We start from the raw sequence: 15163 nt of genomic DNA, 5'->3' as shown, positions 1-15163 counted from the left end.
AACAAATTATAACAAAAATTTGCTGCAGCTTTTGCTGAAAGATAAATAAAAGCTCTGTGTACATTTTTAGCGCATAGTTTCAAAAATGCAAAATTTTGAGTTGTGACCCTTTTGAAGACGGTGTGCGATATGTAGATACATATCGCTTATTTACTTCAATAGTGTCATAATCCAAAATGATACAAAATCGAGTTAATTATGAAGAAATGACCGCTATTTCATAGCTGTACCGATTACCAACAGCTCACGCGAATAAAATATGCATTCATTTTTACATGTCGTCGGTGATACTGCAAAACGTTCTATGTCACTATTTACCTCTGGTGCTTAATTCATCTGCTATCTGTATCTGATCGCTTCTGACAATTGTTCATCTTCATCAGCTAAAGGTAGACAGTTTTGTCATTCGTTTATTAGGGTGTAATGATTGCAGATGCATTCCGGTTCAAGTAAGAGACCATCTAAGTGTCAAGGGTACTAATATACATAGACCGTTTTGCAGTATCACCGACGATGCACTATACATATCGCAGGCGATATTCAAAGGTTACACAACTAAAAACTACACGTTTAACAGAAAATGCGAAAAACTATTTCTTAGCACATGCTTATCATATGGGCAAGGAAGACTTTACTTTAGGTTTTTTCAACAATTTATAACAAAAATTTGCTCCAGGTTTTCTCGAAAGGTAAATAAAAGCTCTGTGTACATTTTTAGTGCATAATTTAAAAGTGCCAAATTTTAAGTTATGCCAATTTTGATGATCGTGTGCGATATGTATGCACATAAATTCAAAACTTTAAAACGGGTTTTTTCCCGTTTTTGGTTTTTTGAGTTAAGACAGTATTGAAGGAAACGAGCGATATGTTCATTTTTATTTGTTTTCTAAATTTGTATGTTATATTTTCTTAATTACTTGCATTTTTTGTTTTATTTTCCATGTTTACTCTGCAACCTACTACACTACTATTATTGTAAAATTGATTCGTTGGTGTCTACTATTATAACATGCTATACATATCTACCGACTTATTGAAAAAAATTAAACTTGTAAATATACAAATAAAAACCAAAATATTACAATATATGTAACCGTTTTTACACCAACACAATGCAATGTTCCGTTAATGTGCGACCACTTACTGCTACCACTCCCATCACCACCACAACTGCGTCCAAAATATCTACAAAAAAAAAAACATCTGCAAATTTCACTAATACCACGAAAAATCCAATCAACCGACCGACCAACAATTTATACCAAAAGGGACCTCATCCGGCTTTAATTATTGTAAGTATCTGAAATGTACCCACTATTCTATGTGACTAGAAAATATCATTACATTTGTATTTATATATTCAAGTAAATGTTTACATACTACAAACTTATGTATTTATACGCAGATTGTTTTATTTCTGTGTCATAATTTACATTATTTAACAATGTCTTTGTGTGCTAATATAATCTAAGTTAAAGAACTAAATGTAAATATTTGTATATATAGGTAGCTAAGGAACTAAGCTAAATATCTAAAAACTAAAATGCACTAAAGCCCTTTTGATAAGACGATATGTAAAATGATAAAATTCGAGTATCCAAGTCAAAAAGATTCAAACTACCAAGTAAATGTCCCAAACTCATAAAACCCAAAAAATTGATCTACCTGTTTGTTTAAATTCTAGAAAATACGTGGGCTATAATTACCAGTTTTTCTTTTTTTAATTATTCTTCGGTTAGTTTTGTTGCCATCAAACCATGTGTACACAGTACTTATGTATATGTTCATAATCAACAACAAATCATGTTTCTAATAAATATCCAACAATTATTGCTATTTTTTGCTACTATGCTTCTACTAACGCTACTGCCGCCCGAAACTACAATTATCACAATGCCTTAATAACTGCATATTGATCGCCCTCAACATTGGTATGTGTGCGTGCCCTTGTGGTTTGAAACAACAAATTCAACTTCTGTTTTCAATACGCGGCTGAACTAACTTCATTCTTTCATTCATCACATTTTTATTGTAATTTCATCTGGTTTTGTGATCGAACCAACTGCGCTCGAACCATTGCACAACTGCGAAATTTTAGAGTAATAATGCAGAAACATTTGCGGTAAAGTACCCAAACAAACACACTTGAGTAATTATTGCTTTTAAATAAAATGTTAAATCTTTGCATTAGTACGGTTTTTTTCTTGTAATTTACTTCTATTATGCACATAGTCGTATCGTTACTTAAATAAATTGTTTATTTCATTATCGACGTTAAGAATTTTCTGCTTCTTTGGATGCCCTGCAATGCGTTTTTTGGAAATCAGGTTTTTTATTAAGTGTAGTAAATTTATGTATTTTTCTTTAAATCATACATTTTTTAATAATCTTTGTATAGGCCTATCTAAAGAATTACAGGGTGTATGTGGTTGTTCTAAATCAACCCTTTCAATGCAAAAATCGTATGTTTTTCGTTATAATCTACATAATTTACAAAAAAGAGCGGTTCGTCCTTCAAAAGTACATGATCCCTAACTTCATAAACAATATTTATTTATAATAACCATTTATTTGCAGCTGTCATATATTTTAATGACAGTCAAAAGCTTTGTTCTCTTGCCTGGACTTATGTACAAGAAACCATCTTCTATCGAGCGGTTTACTATTTTCAATAAAGGAATAATATAAGATACTCTTGTTTCGGTATTTCTATTTTTATTACACTACAAATGCTTTTCGGCTTCGGCTTCGGCTCAGGCAAAAACAAAAACATCGCCGATTGCCTCCCTCCTTTGCGATTACGCCAGTTATTCACACCAGGGTTGGACATTTTTGTCCTACCACTGAATTGCACTATTCAGTGATAAGTAAAATGCAGAATTCATTACACCGTATGACAAAAACAATAAACTTGCAAAACACACGAAAGAATCGACATACTCGAGAAACTATGTGCCAAATCACAGTGTAGACAGTGTGCCAAGTAATGACAATATCCATATTTGACAATTCATACGTGAACTGATGTGTTTGTGTTAGTTGTTTATTTCTATTAACCCTCAGATAACACATGTTTTAAAAAAACAAATTTTTGTTCTGTAATCAAAATTGATTTTAAGGGCAAAGATAAATTCCTATTACTTAATTAAATAAAATTTAATTTCGTACATTCTGTCTATGTCCACATTGGATAGATTGGGCATTCCTTTGACGGAACTGATTCCGGATGCAATCGCTTACGCCTTAGGCTCGTACTAGAAAGGTCGGAGGTTTTAAAATGATTCTCAGAAATACGTGCTGTTGGTGGCAAAGACTTGTGACAAGCTAGCTCCCACTGTTTTTTTTTTTTTACAAATTCGTCGTTCGGTACGATGAACACGGAGTCACCGCACTCTTGCATAAAAACACGTATGCGGCATTATTAGTTTAGTTTTGCTTTCTATATTTCTTTTCTGTTAATATTCTCTTCTGTTCTCTATTTCGAAAAAATTTAAAATTCGAACGACCAAAAAGGTCAAAATTTTAACTAACACTCAAGCAATTGTCAAATATAGATATGAGAAAAATTAAATGTCATTACTTCCCACACTGTATACACTGTGGGCCAAATATAGTAAAACTGCGTTTTTAGTTTTTTCACTCAGACGTCAGAATTTTTTTCAAATGACTTTGATATGATTAATTCAAACAAATTATTTGAAAAAATCAGTGCAATGTATGTAGAATAACAATATGGGTAGCAAATGAGAGAAAAACGCTAGGATTTAAAAACAATAAAGTTTTTTTTTGTTTTACAAGAGCGAATAGGTTTTGAGTTGCGCTTTTAATAAATTTTATCTTTTTAAGTTAATAAAGTCATGGTCGTGTGTATATTAGTCCTCAACCAATAATTTAAAAAAAAATAAACATTGCAAATTTTCACGGATATTTACCCACTCGTCCTTATGCACCAAAAAATATAATTCTACAGAATTTTTTCTTTTATATGATACCCTTATTGTTATTACATTGCACTGAATTTTTAAAATAAATGTTCGAAATAATCATATTTTTTTTATTTCAAAGTCCATTAAAAAAATCCTGATGTCAGAGAGAAAAACTAAGTACGCAGTTTTATCAGAGACATAACTATTTTAAGAGAAGAGAATAAAAGTCAATCAATAATTATTATATTAGGATAAGAATTGTTCGAGTAATCTATAATTATTATTCAAGGACTTAATTAAAAAGTCCTTTCATAATAATTATCAGAAAGATAAATATTTTTAAGCTTCAAAGACTTTTCTTTAAAGACTTATATTATACAAGTTTTTTCATAATAATTATCATTGAGATAAATATTTTTAAGTCTTCAGAGGCTTTTATTTTGAGACTTATATTATAAAAGTTGTTCATACTAATTGTGAGTGTAAGTCTTAAGAGACGGGGCTTGTTCAGGACCATTTCGGTATTAGCTGGGGCCAAGTTTGGGGCCTTAAATAAGCCCCAACTGGTCCCAAACTACTCCCCAACAAGTTTCAAACTGTTTCGGAACTTGTCCCCAACTAGTCCCGAAGTGGTCACGAACTAATCTCGAAATGGTCCTGCACAAGCCTCGTCCTTTAACCCTTTCGCGACGGAGTTTTTTTTTCGCTCTGCCAGTACTTTTTTGACGTCTTTTTCCCAAATGTGAAAATAATGTTTAAAAAAATACGTTCTGCATATTTCAAAAATCATTAAGTCCTGTCATTATCCCAATTAGATGTTTGAACATAACAATTAAATAGACCTTCTTTTAGGGCCGTTTTCTAATGTAAGCAGTAAAGTTGCCTTTACTAACAGGGAAGATAAATTGTTCCTCACTTTAAAGTGTTTTCGTTTTCTTATCTTACCGATAAAAATAAGTTTGTTATTCCGTAGAGTGAAACTTCACTACATTTCTGAGAATGAAACTTCACTACATTCGTCATAAAATTTTAGAGGTTGGCAATGTAAGTATAGAGCAAGAGCAACTGTTAGCAAAAATCAAAACCTTGGTTGAAATATCTAATATATCTGGACTCATGAACCAAAACCAAACCAAAATTTAAAGTTGGGTACAAATTTTTAAAGGTTGCATCGGATGAGCAACAATTTATCGATTCGAGAAATTAATGCGCTGATGAGAAAACGAAAACTCGTATATCGATACTATAAAGTGGCCGGTAATCTAAAGGTTAGATGAGAAAACGGCCCTTAGCCTTTTTTATTATTTATTTGAACTTTTTTTTTTTTTTTTTTGCTGAAAAAGTATTCACTTTGGTGGGGAGTAAAATTGGTAAATGATCGTCTATATTCAAGAGTTCTGTACGTGAGCGGATAGATGGTCGTCCCCCGGTCGTACGAGTCTTAAACATTTTTTAATTGGTTGCTTCAGTTATGTACAATCCAAGCATAAACAGTTACAAGCATCAACACTTTTAAAACTATTTTTTTCCAACATTTCTGAGATTTTTGATTGATATCGTACGCCGCTGATTTCTGATCGGCCAAGTCTACACCGCCCATTATACGATTATAGTCCATAATAGCTAAGGCGTAGGCAACTTTTTTCTTTCTACCGTTCTTCTGTTTTCTGTCCACACCTGCTATTATCGGCTTGTGACAATGAGACACAGCAAGTAAATACTTCCTTGGAATCCATCCAGCGTGTACCAGTGTATACATTCAAATCGTACGTTTATAAACAGTGAACTCGGTAGGACCTCAAGGATAAATTACTAAAACTTGGGGATCCCTTTTTAGAGGCATTCGAAACTTGGGATCGAAGTTTACGTCTTCTGTGAGGTTAGTCCAGGGGGCAACGACAGGTGGTTCATTCATGTCATATTCGCATGACTATTCTTCCTCATCCCTATGAACATTTATGTTATCGGCAGCTTCTTCTTCGTCGTCAGATTCAGAATAGGAAATACTGTTTTCATCTTCTGCTGTAGTGGCTTTATTTAGCCTTATGTTTTCAGCGTCGAGCGATGGCTCGTAGCTGCTCTCAGATGGGCTAAAATCTTCATAACCAGAGCTTTCATACAGTACATCTGCCACCTCTTCCGCCGGGTATGTTTTCTTCGACATCTGGGAAAACACATATTGGTACAAATAAGACCCACGTAAAACACAAACTGGGACAATATATCCCAAAAGTACAAAAATTATATGAAACTCACCTTTTCTGATATTTTAGGACCGAATTTAATGAAATGCAAACAGAATTTGAGAATATCTGAAATTTCTAAACTTGTGCTCGCAAACTTGACCAGTGGTACCATATTGACATATTAAATATGTTGGGGCATTTTTTTTTTTCATAAATAAAACCCAGAACTTGTATTGGGACAATTCAGATAGAATATTTCATAAGTAATAAAACGAATAAATGATTTTAAATGAAGCTGTGACATATTGTCCCAGTAGTCGCGCAGGAGTTAAAACTTAAAAAAATGTTTCCCACTCATAATTATTATGAATAGACTTTTATAATATAAGTCTCAAAATAAAAGTCTTTGAAGACTTATTTATCTCTATGATAATTATGATGACAAGAGTTTAATAATACAAGTCTCAAAATAAAAGTCTTTGAAGAGTTAAAAATATTTATCTCGCTGATAATTATTATGAAAATACTTATATTATATAAGTCTTAAAATAATAGTTATCGATGACTTTAAAAAAAATCTTCTCACACATAATTATTATTAAAAGACTTTTATAATTCTTACGGAAATTTTGATGACTTTTTTAAAACTCCACCATGATATAGTTTTTATTCTGGGTCTCTGAGTTTTATCGTAATTTACCTATAGTTTCGGGAATATATTAAATTTTTTGTGTGTAAAATTTACTGCGGTGTTATTACTGGAAATAATAAATTCTGAGTTTTGATCACTGAAAAGTAGAATTCAGTGCAGAAATGCCCAACCCTATTTCAGTGACACCTAGTATTGTTCTACACCGAAAAAATATAACCTTGTTTTTTTTTATTTTGAAATCAAAAAATATTTAGGGGTCGCTCTAAGCTCTTAAAGTTTTCAATGTACATATTTTATGTGGGAAACAACAATTTTTCGTAGAAATGGTATAGAATTCCTGAAAATCGATATTTTTCGAACGGAAAACCATTCTATAATATTTCTACGCAAAATAGTTTTTATCCCCATCGTGGTCTGAATTCTGGAACCCAGGTAAACAGAGTCTTTGAAGTACTTTAAAGTCATAGCTGCTAACAGACAGTGACATGCGTCCTAATACTCGTAAGATTCTTTCGCAAATTAAAAATAATTTTTCACAGGTTCCGAATAAATTTCAATTCAATTTTCAATTTTGAAGTTACTGCTTCAAACGTAAGTGCCGAAATTCTTGAGAAGCTCACTTCAGCCGAAACTTTTGTTATTTGTCACTTAGAGTATGATTTGATAAGTCCACCACATACAAACGCAATTGAATCGATCATGTTAGCACTTTTTAGTTTACTTAGCACCTGATCCTTCAAAAATATGTATTTTTGAGAAGTTACATAGACTAGTTGAACTTTTGTATTTGATTCTCAGGCTTTCTTCACAGGTTTCTTATGTACTCTATGTTTGTTTTAGTTATCCCTTGTTGTTGGAAAAATACAGTACATATGCAATTAAAAATAGTAATTCGAATTTTCCAGAACTTACAAGTAAATATGAAGAAAACTCTTAAAATCAAGTGTAATGTCCATGGCGTGTCAGATTCTGTTTGTGTTAAGAATGAAAGTCAAAATGATATTGATAAAATGAGCGAAAATGCAGGATGCCGGTGTATGATAATGAAGGTATTTCCGTAAATATTGTACATAGGTATGAAGGAGTAGTTGCTATTGTTTAATTCCTGTATTGTTGCAAGTAGACTACTTACTCAAGTAGCATTGGTAGTTTTTGAAATGATTCAAAATGTGTATGTAGTTACATGTACAAATGTGGTATCAGAATAGTAATGTGTACTTATGTATGTATGTAAAGGGTGATCCATCTATACCCTTGTATAAAAAAAGTGGGGTATCATGGTGCGGTAGCGATCGCCATTGACGGTCATGTTCCGTCTGCGTCCAACATTTGAATGTAATTATTTTTAAAAAGTAAATGTCAGATATTGTTCTTTCGGATAATAATAAAGATTCAGATATCCAGTTCTGTTTTAAGTGTTTTATTTAAAATTAAAAAAACAAAGGTCTAGATGTATCACCCTTACATACATACAAACAGCCATACTGACATGTATGTGTGATTTCTTTGAAACACAATTCATAGCGAAATTGCGAGAAGAAAAGTATGATAATGTATCATGGATCAAAACATTTTTTAAACTTGCTTGTTTTTATGTTTACTTTGGCTATATCATTCAAATTGTTTCTGATAATCATTTGTATATACACATCAATTGCACATACATAGATGATTTTAAAATGCATGATTCCAGCCTATGTTTATCTTCTGGTCATTAGTTGAGTTAGTTAATTTTTAACTAATATGCGATGTTTCAGAACTATTGTTTGTTATGTACATAGGTATGTATTATGCATATGTATACCTACATATGCAGTATGTATGTATGTACGTACATATGTATGTACATGTTTATTTTAATTTAAAATTATTAACATGCTTTTTTAGTAACATAACATAATTTTTTTTTTATATAGGGCGAATTGGAACAACAACTTTTGCAAGCGAATCCTATTTTGGAAGCTTTCGGAAATGCCAAGACTGTAAAAAATGATAATTCATCTCGTTTCGTAAGTATTGACTACATTAATTTTACCTTGGATTAAGCTATTATTACAAATACTCACTTAAACGTTTTCAAGTATGCCAATTTTTCCTTTCTTCACGTCTAATTAGTAAAATAGTAATTAGTAAGCCCCACATAAAAAAAATCATATTTTTACTATGTAGATGTATGTAGATACCTTCTATAAAGTATTAAAGTCCTTTTCAAATTTGGTGTGAAACTTCTGAGTAAGTTGAAGACAAAATTGGAGCTAAGCTAACCTACCTAAGCGACGAAAGCGGTAAACGAGCAAAATATACGCCCTTATCATTTATCTCTTATAGCATAGACAGACGGCAGGCAACGTTATGGGGATTAACGGCGCGGTTGGTCTGATCAAAATTGTACCCTGACAGACGGCAGTAACGCGGATTAAATAAATAATATGAAATAAAATAACAATACAAAATAAATTAAATAAAGTAATTTGTTTTTGCTATTTTATGGCCTTATAACAATTATATTCAACACTTTTTATTGAGCTTGAGGCCGTTTTTTTAATGAAAACTTATTGTGGAAAAGCAACAATAATTTGAAAAAAATGGTAGAAGTGATAGCTATTTCGGAAATTATCACATTTCCTCATCAGATTTCTTTCAGTATAAAAACGATCTTCGTTAAAAAATTTTTCGAACAGCTGTTTTTTATGAATGTTTTCTTAGCTTTCAAAATGAAAAAAAGTGACTGTGATTCATTGGAAACACTTGCAATATGCATAAACGCTTGCCATTTAAAGTATGGTTCACTGTAGATCGCTACGCGTTCCAGCAATTCATGTACACTGAGGGAAACATATCTTAGAATTTAGAAAAAATTATATCAAGCGTCTTTGCACAATCAGCTACACATGTAAATGTGTATACATGGAAATGTGTTTTCAAATGTTGAGTTTGAATCAACATCACAGGGCGCGATTACCCTGCAAAAATCGCGACGACTCCATGCATGCGTGCAAAGTGTTCTCCCTAAGGACCAAGGAGTACTTCAAAGTTAACCACAATTCATATAAAAAATATGGTCCAATTAACGTTGCGATGTCCTACTCCATCTCTGTATTTGATCAGAGTAGCACAAAACTACTCCCAACATATTAGCAATGGCATTGTTGTTATATTTTTTCGCTTTTGTTCTTCACTTCTCAGATGCTTTTTCGAAATTAATAAAAACCGAAAACAAACATTAAAAATTACATGTTGCCTCTGACGGCATTCGAACCCGAACATGCTGGGTGCTAACAACTAACAGCGAACATCTCTGCACGTTCAGCTACAGCCAGACATGCAAATGTGCTTTCAAACGCTCAACTTCAATCACATTTCGGTAAAACACGAGCAGTGATCGGGTATACCAATATCGGGTTATAAGAATAAGCTGGTGCAGAGACACAAGTTGGTCCGCTACAGCATGACAGAGGATCACTTTTGTAAGTATTCCAATATACCACAAATAGACTACATGGTCCAACGATTTTTGCAGGGTAGTGAGATGGTTTGTTTTCTGAGAATCAAAATTTTTTTGTAATTTGTTTTCGAAAACTTGTATTGAGACATATTTAGTAAAGTGTAAACATCGGGTTTTTGCAAGAATTCAAATTTAATTGCAGATTCTGATAGAAAACCAGGTATAATATTTGTACGGCTAGATTTTTCTGACACGTCAACGTACGTGAGTGTGAAGAAAGCGCCATGTAAATGAAAACTCACCACCGTGTACCATGATTCAATAATAGAAAGATTTTGTAATAAAACAGTCTTCTCGCTCCCACATATAAAATCGGCTCCTTTACTTGTGCAAAATGTTGCTTACTCTATAGTTTGTAGTGATATTAGTAGTAAAACCAAAAATTCTTCATAATAAATATTCGTTGGCGTCACCTTCTTTTGCGTAATTTTATAGAACAAGTGTAGAATAGCGACCGTTTAGCTATAAAATAACCAAAAATGCCGATTGATAGAACTTTTTACGCTGATTTCAACGATACCAAATTTATTTGGCGCAGGTAAAAAAAAGAAGATATAAGAGGTTTATTTGTATTTTTTATTATCACTAAATTGTTGAAACCCAAAAGTAGATCATGATAAAATATGTAATATCGAATTAAAGATAATAACTTGTACTTTCTAAATAATATAAAATTCTTTACCATTAATTATGCAGTTTTTTCAAAAAAGGTTATTTCATGAAAAAATAATATTTGTTCGTTTTTTAGTGGTTTTGGTTTAAAAATACAAAAGGCTATAAATTATTTACATCAGCTGAAGAACAAATTAATTACCTTTATGGTGACGTCATTAGCTTTTTAATCGGTTATAAAGTTCATAAGATATTAATATTTAAAATATCTAAAAATTGAACTTTAACCTTCTATAACCTCTTCATTTTTTACTTGCGCCAAATTATTTTGGCATGGTTGAAATGAGCATAAAAAGTTCTATTGATCTGCATTTTTCGTTTTTGCATAGCTGAATGGTCGGTATTCTAGGTTTGTTCCCGGAAATGACGAATAACTTAAATCAAAAATGCATATTTTTATGTATTGTTTAGTATTTCCATTAAAACACCAAATATATTGCGAATTCGCATAGAATTAATAATACACATTTTAATTCTAATTGTATACTATGCGTACTTTTTGTAGTACCATTCTACTACCGTTTTCGCAAACTGCGATCACATTCTTCCCCTTTGTCCTACTTCCAAAATACGAATCTAGATAAAGGAGTGTCAAACTTTAGCTGTCACAAATTACACAACCTTGTATTATTGAATCATGACCGTGTACGTGCGACGGATATGCGTGCTTCTCTCTCTATCAACAGTAAATTTTGTATGTTGCGACGTCAAACACTGCCACCTAACAAAGCGGCGTTATATTTAATATAAGCAGCGTAAGTCTTTTCGATCAGCTGTTTAGGCTAAGCCCAACACGTTGAGGCAGGTAGCGTAAAAATTTTCCGCTGGAAAAAATGGCGGAAAGCTGCCAACTGTTGAGCTGAGCGGAACTACTCAACTGTGCGTTTCTAAGACAAATAGCCAACGGTTACCCAACACTACGACTTATGAATGCGCCCAATGATGTGAATAAAGGTATCCTATTTACGTCAAATCGAAAAATACACGCTGTTTATTTAAAACAAAATTAGTAGAGATGTGCGAACTGTGGAAAACATAAACTAAAGATAGTTTAGTAGAGAAAGTTAACTACTCAAGTCCCTAGAACGGGTGTTCAGGAAAATTTTATCATTATCAAAGAAATCGTCTGTTATTTATTTATCCAAGCAAAATATAAAATCATTTTCCATTTAAACTGCTGGTGAAACCGGCTGCAAATATTATTTTCTGAAAACCTGTTAAGGAGATATAACCCATGTCATGCGTACCGATTTGCTTAACTATGCTTTAAGTGTGCTACACTGACACGAGTTTAAATGAAACAGTGTTTGGTATCGTATAAACAAGGTATATGATTGTAGCCTTGCTGTACTATAAGCACTAGTATGTAATGCTGTTATCACTTTATTCGTTTAGTTTAGTTTGGCTTTGCTTTGCTATATAGCAACGATGGTATCGGATGATCACTTCCCCAGTGTGGCTCACCTGACGGGTTTTTTTTTTAACTTTTACGTTCTCAAGCGTTTATAAGATTTAAAACCCTATCAGAATGATAAAAAACGGTGAAGGACGTTTATTTTAAAAATTAATATAACTTAATGAGAATTTTCCCTCTCAACAGCAGCGTAATGGATTCACACCTTGGAAATTATTTCACTTTTTGGTTTATATCCTTTCAAATTGCTGATATGAATTTGATTTTGTCACTTTTTCTTATAATTTTTGTAGTTAATTCTTCCTTCCAATCTCTGAATTTAATGATTTAAATTGTTTTCAATAATACGGTGTAAAAACGTTAACTAGAGAAATGTAACAATTGATTTAGAGACTTGCCAAAAATCTTCATAAAATTTTGGCACTGAACCTCATCTGGTGAACGATTAAATTTTATCTATTTTTTCTTTAAAAACATTAAGATATGCAAAAAACTTAATAGTCGCTTTCGATAAAATAGCAAACAAGTCCTTTTTAAGCAAAAAACAAAACCGACTTTAATTCCCATAAAATTTAAGATTACCGTTAATTTCGTCATGATCCACAGATCGGAACTAAACCAAATTAGTATGGGACCACTCTTAGGTACCACCTTTCGTTTAAAAAATTATAGAAATCGTTTAACAAGGTCCAAAGGTATGCGGTAACATAGAAGAAAAAATTAATAAAAAAAATTCCGACGAATTGATAAACTTCTGCTTTTTTGAAGTCATACTAAAGGTCGCTCTGGCTTTACATATTCGGAGGTCAATGCCTTCGTCAGTACCTCCATCGAGGGCAACTTCGCTGAAATTCCTCACAGTCTCAAGAGTTTAGTCAGAAACTAACACGTCACCACTAACCTTAGTTTTTTTGTGTAGCGCGTTGCCCATTTCAGACATAACAGAATTACGATGTGTCAAAAGACATGTCCTCAACGTAGTCAATATAATGCTGTGAACTGGACCACCGAAGTCCGCAGTCGGGGAGTGGTTTCATTGCAGCATCAACACATCCCCATTCACCAAAAGAAAGACAGGAGTCAAGATTATACAACATTGTCGAACCTCGATTTGAACATCGAAGGTCTCAGACAGCTTTCCTTTGTGAAGTACACGACACGTATGTAGCTCCGTCCTTTGTGTTTAGATTTAATAACAGCGCCGATTTGTTTGGGCATTCGTCCGCGGCGCACAGTGTGCATTTTGAACACTCCATGCGAATTAATCGTAGCCGGTTCAACAGAAGCAAGATTTTGATAAGAAAATAATTTGAAAGATAATATTTTTCCCTTTCACGAAAAAAAGGCAATTACCCCGTAATTACTCATTGACCTTAAAAAATTGGTCAAAAATAGTGTTCTCAAAAAAAAAAAAAACATGCAAAACCCACCGGATTTGCTCCAAAAAAAATATATGTTTTATTACGCTCATATTATAGATTTTGAGACGAGAAACACGATTCCACTATTTGGAAATCGAAAAAAAATTTAACACCTCAATTTAAGAAATGCATTTTTGATTGCATTTTTTTTATTTGCTTGCAGCTGTGCATCCTCACCCCTTATATCACTCGAATAACCAGTTCTCTGCAGTGCTATTCAAGATCTTTAATTTAAATATTAAAAATTTATAATATTAGTGTAATAAAACATACAAAATTTTTTTTTGGAACAAATCCGGTGGATTTTGCATGTTTTTTTTTGAAAAACACTATTTTTGACCAATTTTTTTTAAGGTAAGGAGTAATTGTGGGTCAATACCGGTATTTTCCCGTGAAAGAGAATAACATTAGCTTTCAAAATCATTTTGTTTCATATCAAAATATTGCTTCTGTCGTAAGCGCTACGATTAATTAACATGGAGTGTTCAAAAAGCACACTGTGCGGCGCAGGACTGACTGTCCAATGACACTTTCTAAGAAACGCAGTAGAAAGTTTTTTCGAAATCGACAAACATCAGATGCAGATGAGCTCTGAATTCGGTGCACTGCTCCATGCTCCTTATCCTAGTGGTGTCATCCTTAAAATAATTTTTGCTTAAACAAAATATATGTGTAATGAGCCTGGTTATTAGGTTATGTGGTTATATTATTAACTCAGTTCACAAAAACAAACTACACTAGAGAATAATAAAGAGGTTGTTCACGCTGACCTGGTTATCAGGATATCTGGTTAAAAATTAGTATTGTGCAGTGTATTTTATTATTGTAAACTGAATAAAAAATATAACCACATAAGCTGATAACCAGGCAAGCGTGAACAACCTCAATGTTAACCAAATAACCTCATATAACTAGGCAGGTGTAAATAAATACCCTAGCAGGCCTACCAAATATTTCGACACCGAAAAATTTTGTTACCAAATAATAACATCACTTCTTGTAACCGCAATTCCAAGCACCTTGCTAACAATTTAATCTATTTAGCAATTCAGCTATGTTGTTTTGTATAAATTCTGGTGTTGCATACCTGCTTATGAGATGATAACAAAATTTACCAGTGCACAGAATGCGAAAAGGGTTTAAAAATTACCAGGAAGTTTATTTACGCAGACTAGGCCTGTAGTTGTCTTAATTTTTGCAACATACTTATATGTACCTACACTGAGGGAAAGAATGTTAAAATCAAATAGAAACTCTGATTGAATTTTTCGTTCAATACGCTTTCCTTCTTTTCATCTTTTTCATGGTTCAAAAAATAAAATATAATTAGGAAGCGCCTGACCGAATTCGAAACCGACACTTGTGGAAGCAAACAAATAGCGGCACG

At 32.7% G+C, this 15163-nt stretch overlaps 1 protein-coding gene across 1 annotated transcript in view; it reads left to right on the top strand.

Annotated features, from left to right (window-relative positions):
* The window catches only part of LOC118742357 (myosin heavy chain, non-muscle), a gene marked incomplete in the record, with an annotated part of 153781 nt that overhangs the window by 92804 nt on the left and 45814 nt on the right, over positions 1 to 15163 (top strand). The window contains 3 exon segments of the mRNA XM_036474368.1: positions 1269 to 1292; positions 2099 to 2122; positions 8681 to 8773. Of these exon segments, the coding sequence (XP_036330261.1) occupies positions 1269 to 1292; positions 2099 to 2122; positions 8681 to 8773 (141 nt within the window).

The sequence above is a fragment of the Rhagoletis pomonella genome, unplaced genomic scaffold (genome assembly GCF_013731165.1).
Source record: "Rhagoletis pomonella isolate Grant_MI unplaced genomic scaffold, Rhpom_1.0 Rhpom_scaffold_00007, whole genome shotgun sequence".
NCBI classification, from domain to species: Eukaryota; Metazoa; Arthropoda; class Insecta; order Diptera; family Tephritidae; genus Rhagoletis; species Rhagoletis pomonella.
This window is presented reverse-complemented; position numbering and strand designations above follow the sequence as displayed.